The sequence below is a fragment of the Cynoglossus semilaevis genome, chromosome 17, assembly GCF_000523025.1.
Source record: "Cynoglossus semilaevis isolate Cse_v1.0 chromosome 17, Cse_v1.0, whole genome shotgun sequence".
Taxonomy (NCBI): Eukaryota; Metazoa; Chordata; class Actinopteri; order Pleuronectiformes; family Cynoglossidae; genus Cynoglossus; species Cynoglossus semilaevis.
The window spans coordinates 10,194,641-10,201,781 of record NC_024323.1 but is presented as its reverse complement, the minus strand read 5'-3'; the positions used below and the strand labels follow the sequence as shown (position 1 = coordinate 10,201,781).

The following is a 7,141-nucleotide window of genomic DNA, read 5'->3' as shown; positions in this document are numbered from 1 at the left end:
CATAAAAACAAACTAGCTAAAAGCTCGTGTTAAAACCCTAAATACCTGCAAGTAGGCTCCGCAGCTCCAGAATCTCATTTTTCAACCCTTGCATCTTGGTCTCCAGGAGTTTTATTTCTGTTTCCATGGTATTGATTTTCTCCTTGTTTGAACTCTTTTCTATGTTGGCAATTTTCTCTTCCAGCACTCCCAGCTTATAAGCCATAAAGGTGCTGGAGAAAGTGTCAGCGTCGCTGACCGAGCCGCATTTAATTCCATCGTTGCTATTAACTGTAACTTCACAGAGACAGCAGCTCAGCACCAAACTCAGCAAAACAGCACCCTTCATCCTGGTGGTTGTGTGTTAGTCTCTCTAGTTGTCCTTTGCTCTGCTGTACCAAGTCCAACTATGGGACAATGAGCCGCTCAATGGATAAAACAGGGCTCGTGTTTGGGGCAGTGCCTGAGAGTTAACCATTAGAAACCAAGTGTTTGATATCAATAGCGCGAGTCATTATTTGGAAAAAACCTGTTTTGTTTTGTAACGTTGGAAGGCAGACAGGACCCAGCTGTAACACAGGAGAGGTGTGGCTCAGGCGCTGAGAGTTTATTCGAAACCCAAATAACAAAAACTCGATGGATAGAGGAGCTGAGAAACGCAGAACAACAAACTCTAGAATATGAACCAAATGGCCTGAACAGGAACAGAGCACATGCACACCGACACTAGACACCACAATGACCAAGATGTCCTCCACATTAAAAAAAACATTTAATATTGTTGAGCTACTTCCTTGTTGCTTTCAAAATAAAAAAAAACTTGATTGAAATCATCATGCTTTTTATGACCAGAATTTTAAAACTTTCTTTTTTTTCTTGTTTTTGAAAAACAGTCTACATATAATCTCTCTCTTTATATATATAATAATTAAACCTGAATACAATGGATTGTAATAATGTAACACGCATGGTTAGCGTGCACTTTACTGTCAGTGATTTAAAGGATTCAAAATGTTCAATAATTAAAGATAAATAAAGTCAAGGAGTAGATGAAGATCTAAATGGCAGGGTGAATGAAGGCTTGGTCAGAACTGCACAGACAACGGGCATGTGCGCAACCTGCGAATGTTATTTTTCCTTAGAGCTGAAAATGATGTCACTCATTGCACGGATGCACTGTGTGCCATCTGGCTGTGCGGTTTTGAGCTGAGTGAGAGGTGAGAGGGCACCGCTGGTGAAATATCTGAAGGCCGGGCTGGGTGACTGGATGGCCTCTAGAAACACCTTGGAGACAAATACAACCCCAAACAATTAGAATGTTATTTTGCTTCAACACAACAAGAAGAGACGCCATTTAAATAGTTATAATAAACTATCTATAGATTAGTGAGAGTGATCATCAACTGGCGGCTCATGAGCTGAATCCGGCCCGCCAAACCTTCCATTACGGCCCGTGACTGGGTTCCAAAATGTCTGTCCAGAAGAATTCTGGCCCTCCGACAAACTAGTTGTTGATCCCTGAACTATGTTAACTAATCATGATAATAGTAGCACATAGTAATAGTGGGTTTTTAAAAGCACTAAGGAGATAATGAGTTGTTGTACTGCCACCTAATGGATATTTCAGAGATATTTACTGAGTCCCTTTAGAAACAACTAAAGGTTTCACTATTTTACTGATTTTATTCTCGTATCAAAATATCACAGTCATTTCATTATTTTACTGTGAAAACAACAACACCAAAACAAGTATTTATGAGTTGTAATATTCATTGATTCCCGAAATTGAGTATGTAGTTACGTAGTAGTTTGAATACTCTTTACCTTCACTATGTCTTCTGTGTCCTGTGCTGCGTTCTGAAAAACGAAGCTGCAGTGCTGTAGGTATTTTTCATAAAGGTTGACTGTGAGAGGGTCCACCAGCCTCAGAGGGGCGTCTCCGAGCTCAGCCTTCTCCAGGTTGACCAGGAAGTTGGTGTTGACCGGGCCGCACTCAATGAGACTCACACTGCATTAGTGAAAATTTGAATTAAAAGTCAAGCTCATAATATATATTTAAGTATATTTTGTAAATGCAACTTTTATTTTGAAACTGCAACTCCACCATCTAAAACTACCACTTGGGGACCCAGGAGTTGGAGACCTCTGAGAGATGTTACTTTTTCATACAAAGGAAATAAAAAGAGACTCACTGGATATTGAAGTGTTGCAGGAGGACGGCCAAACTTTCACACGCTCCCTCTATCGCAAATTTGCTGGCACAGTACACCTCATTGAAAGGGAGACCTGTGGCATTTCAGTGAGGAGCAACATGTAACTCTGGCCAATAAGCCCTCCATGAATTAAGTCGTTATGAAATGTGACAGATGACATATAGTAAGATTGAACTAACTGCGATCACAGCCCTGCAACATGTGTAATATATTATCTCTGAAAATGCTCAGAATATCGCGACACGTAAAATGCAACATGAACCACTTCCTGATCCAAAGCACCCGCGCGACACTCCCAATCTTTACACATTCACAACTAAAGCTCCATTAAATTTGATTTAATGCACCGCTATCTCTACAACATTAGTATTCTCAATTTAAAAAGTAACTAAAATTACAAAGCAGTGTTATTGTTACTTCGTCTCACCGTGCAGACCTCCTGTGCTGCCAGTGACCAGAATGTGGCCGCGGCCCTGAGCTTTCATCTCTGGAAGGAAGGCCTGGATTGTCTGGATGGTTCCCAAGAGGTTTACCTCTAAAATCTGCCTCATTGAGTTCAGGGACTGCAGCTCCAGTGGTCCCATCAACCCCACGCCGGCATTACACACTGATAAAAGAGAGAAATTAGTATTCAGATCTGAAAAAAAAGGATTTTTGACTTGTTGTGAGGAATGCTAATTAATTGGTTAATTAAAGGTAGAACACAGAACCTGGGTCAGACGGGCCTACCCAGAATATCCACTCGTTTCTCCACAACTCTGTCCCTCGCGTCATGAATGGACCGCTGGTCCGTCACGTCCATTTGGAGAATGTCCATGGTGTCCCTGTGCAGACCTTTGACACTCTCTAACAGGCGTTCCTTCTTGTCCAGGTTCCTCATGGTGGCGTAGACTTAGGAAAGAGGAAGTTTTAAGTATAATGGAACTCTTAAAATTTTTTTATACATTTTACTGCAGGACTGTGAAAATGAACGTGAGCCTGTGTTACCTTTGAAGCTTTTCTGTGGGTCAGATGCCAGCCGGACGGCCAGGCTGAGGCCGATCCCCGAGGAGCAACCTGTAATCAGCACCACCTTCTTGTCCATGATGACGAGTGTGACTGATGTTGTTTCCGTGTGAAGCAGTTAGAGCCTGTTAAGAAAGACGCGTGGAATCTTTTTTTCTGCTTCACAGCTCTTTTCCCAGGGCCAGTCCGTGACAAACATCTTCCTGTTATCAGCCACCTGGAACCTTCACATTTTCTCTCCTGACCTTGTGAGAGTTTCTTCTTTATTTTGTTGAAATGTGGGAAAATTCTTCCTCAAGGATTTTTTTTGGACTCTCTTTGACATAGTTAAGCTATTTGTCCTTAACATCAGTATTATTTTTAAAAATATTTTTAAAATCTTTTCTAGACCAGTGATTCCCATTTTGAGCGTCAGCTTTTTCAATGACACTAATGTAATATTTATCATTTTTTTTAAATTTTAATATATGTTTTCATTTGAGCTTTGTTGTATTTTTTATCTTAAAATTTTTTTTTAATTTTAATATATGTTTTCAATTGAGCTTTGTTGTATTTTTTATCTTAAACAACATTTTAATTTTTTTTTCCATTTATTCTGTATGTAAATAAGAGAACTAAATGCTAAATTTATTTCTGTCTAAACCAAATTCAATTTCTGTCTGTGGCTTAATAGGAAAACCGCATGTTCAAGATAATACAAAACACTAGGTGGCAGCAAAACATTAAGCACATTTTATGTTTCTGCGCCTCTCTGTGTGAATGTTTTAAAATGATGACGTCAGATTCCCAGACAATCCTGCCCAGAGTCTAAATGACCTACTCCTGCTGTTTCCTTAGCTAGCGTGCCTACGTTGACACCCAGGTGAAGTTATTTGGACTACAAAGGTACAAAGTGACCCACATATAACCATCGTCAAAATCTGGTTCCCACGTACAAAGATTGGTCATGTATATGAAGTGGCGGACACACACACATGGACACGGTTCTCTCTGCAAATATAACATGTAAAACTATGACCTGTCCAAATCAAGTAGGAATTTCCTGTCATTTTGACGCGGCCTTTCCTCTGGTTGTGGTCAACGTGGCAGCATTCCCAGAGGAGCGAGCGCCAGACCTTGACCTTTGTGTTTGTGTTTGATTATTACTGTATATACATGGGATTCTGCTGCACGGATGCGTGCACGCTAGTGTTCTCGTGGAGGACATGAAGATGGTCTTTTCTAAAGAGGGATGATGAAGTCACTGTAGCTGAATTTTCATCTTCACTTGACCTCTGTTTCTGTACAGGTCACAATGTTTCAGACTGTGGTCTAGTCCAGGGATCCTCAACCCCTAGTCCGTGGACCAATACTGGTCCGTAGATTATTTGGTACTGGGCCACAATATCACGCAATGAAAAATATCTATTTACTATTTTTTTAAAATACCATCAAGACTGTAATACTAACAGACGTTTAAAAAATGTTTTGGTTTGAAAATGTAATAATTCAAAAATCAGCGCTGCCGGTCCGCAGTAAAGGTTGGTACTGGCTGACCAGTCTTTGGTACAAAAAAGGTTGGGGACTGCTGGTCTAGTCAGTAGTTTCTTAGTTTGGTGTTTTTCAACCTTAGGGTCACGAACCCACATGGGGTCGATGAAATTCAAATGGGGACACCTGAAATGTCCAGCAATTGAGTTAAAAAATTATCTTTCAAAATTACAATTTAAAACAACAAGGACAATCTTAAACGACTCTGTTCTTTAACTTTTGTGATGATAAATCAAGTTCATTGTTGACAGGTTGTTAGTTAAGCAACCGTACATGTGATCAGGGAAAATTAAAATATCACTCTGTGCACTAATCTGGCTACGCAATATGACATAACTGATCAGAAACTTATTCTAGAAAATAAAAAAATGTCTCTGGGGTTGGCAGAAATGTGTGACGTCAAAATGGGGTCACAAGCCAAAAAAGGTTGGGTACCACTGACAGACTCTATGGCCAAGTAATTACTAGGACATGGTTGACGTCAGGGACACTCAGCAACCTGGTCTTTAAATCACAGATTAGTTTGTTCTAAAATCCTGGTCAGCTCAATATGGTCGACGCTGGAGCAGTTCACCGACAAAACAACGACACGCGCTAGCTGTTTGTCTCTGCAGCATCTGTGAGATGAGATGAAGTTGAACTTCATGTTCAAGGGTGAGATGCATGGAAAAGGAGGGGCGCTGTGTTTGTTTCCCACTAAATATGTAGTGGGGGAAGAGCATCACATCTCCTTATCTGGTTAATCATGTGTTCTCCTCGTGGACAACTGTGCTCAGAGTCACACTGTGCTGGACTAAAAGGCAGAAGAGCTTCTGAAACCACCGGCTGCTGCAGCTGAACGTTCTAACAGACTGCATGTGTGAAACGAGCAGAGGTGGAAAAACGCTGTGGTGAATGTGGTGGAGCTGACATGTCATGCGACAACTGCTGATCTCTGCGCAGAGCATAGATTGTTTTAGACACGATTACTGGAGTGTGTCTAACTGTAAAATGTAAAAAAAAAAAAGTTTCTCCAACATTAACAGGAAATAATTTCATATCTCTACATCTACACATGCAGAATATAGTTATTCTGACTGGATTAAAGATGAATATTTAATGAATGCAATGAACAATGGAGCTCAAGAGCATACATTGTTGAGTCAAAGTACCGTTAATATGGGTTTCTGCATTGGTTAGCATGAAGCTGTGGTAGTAGCTGTTTAGCATTTAAAGGCCCTGTCCATTAATAATCTGGGACAATTGTTTGACAATAGTCTTTAACCTGAACATTTAATTCTTTGAAATCTTTATTTCAATGTCAATCTTTATTGAAATAAATCCTTATACTAGGTTGTTATTCCAGTTATATAAAAATATTTTTATTTTATTTGAGTTACTGCTTTATTCACAGTTATAGTTATATTTGGCTATTAGCTTAGCTTTGGCTAACGTCAACTCATTTCCTGTTATTTTAGCTGCAGTATATCAGCCTATTCTCGTAGTACTTTTTTAGATTGACAAATGTGTGACTTGTTCTCTTTTAAATAGGTATATTTAGTATGTATTTTGGTAACTTTTATGAACGTGGGATTTTCCAAGTTGTTTTTTTGATTTTCATAGTTGTATTTGTTTTTTGTAGAGCCTGTGGTTGTTTGCTGTCAGTTTGTTAACGCTACATTTGAAATGTGAAGAGGAAGTCGGTTAATAGAACATAACTTGTTCTGTGAAACACATTGAGAGTTCACGTCAGCTGGGACTGGAGCGAGAGTCATTATTCTTCTCTTAACTCGACGTCAATCTTTTCATACCGGCCTTCAAACCACTGACAAATAGTTCTGTTGTGACGACCGTGTGGCTCAGTGTAGGTCTACTTCATTAAAGGGAAAGACGCACAGCATCATTTTTGCAGGGTAATATAGAGGCAGACGGGCTTTACTCGCTCTGCTAAAATCATCATGGCTGAAACAGGAGAGGATATGTGGAAAGTATGGATGCTTCTCAACACTTATACAGTGAGCAGAGGCAGAATCAGCACATTTTCCTTTTACGGCCGACAGGATAGAAATCTCTCAAACCAAAGTAGGAAAATCGACCCCAGCCTAAAGTCTACCTAATCATTTAACAGCTGCTAAAATTAAAGTAGAAGCGATCATATTCAGCTTTAACCTTGTTTTTATCAAAATAACTTTACCTTAATTTATGTTGTAAAGATACCCACCAAACTGCAGTACGAAAGGTCACTAGGGTCCCAACATGATTCATATTTCATACATGAATATATTTGTTCAGTGGTTTGAAAATACAGTTTGTGCTTGTGCAGGTTTGATGATAATATTTTACAGTTTTTGTACGTCAGCCGTAGCCCTCGGGGTCACCGACCTGCGGTCCTGACATTCCTAAAGAAAAAAATTTAACTGCCAGTGGCGTTGTGC

The 7,141-nt window shown here is 39.8% G+C and overlaps 2 protein-coding genes across 2 annotated transcripts in view; both read right to left on the bottom strand.

The window, feature by feature from the left end:
• Window positions 1-468, bottom strand: part of LOC103393181 (complement C1q-like protein 3) — a 1,237-nt gene extending 769 nt beyond the window's left edge. The window contains exon 1 of the mRNA XM_025064771.1: window positions 74-468. Coding sequence (XP_024920539.1) covers window positions 74-328 — 255 coding nt within the window. The 5' untranslated portion in view covers window positions 329-468. The remainder of the gene's footprint in view (window positions 1-73) is intronic.
• The window catches only part of hsd17b1 (hydroxysteroid (17-beta) dehydrogenase 1), a 21,237-nt gene continuing 14,248 nt past the window's right edge, over window positions 153-7,141 (bottom strand). Inside the window, exons 4-9 of the mRNA XM_025064770.1 lie at window positions 3,180-3,322; window positions 2,922-3,083; window positions 2,620-2,799; window positions 2,172-2,265; window positions 1,804-1,987; window positions 153-1,263 (exon numbers count right to left, since the gene is read on the bottom strand). Coding sequence (XP_024920538.1) covers window positions 1,108-1,263; window positions 1,804-1,987; window positions 2,172-2,265; window positions 2,620-2,799; window positions 2,922-3,083; window positions 3,180-3,276 — 873 coding nt within the window. The 5' untranslated portion in view covers window positions 3,277-3,322 and the 3' untranslated portion in view covers window positions 153-1,107. The remainder of the gene's footprint in view (window positions 1,264-1,803; window positions 1,988-2,171; window positions 2,266-2,619; window positions 2,800-2,921; window positions 3,084-3,179; window positions 3,323-7,141) is intronic.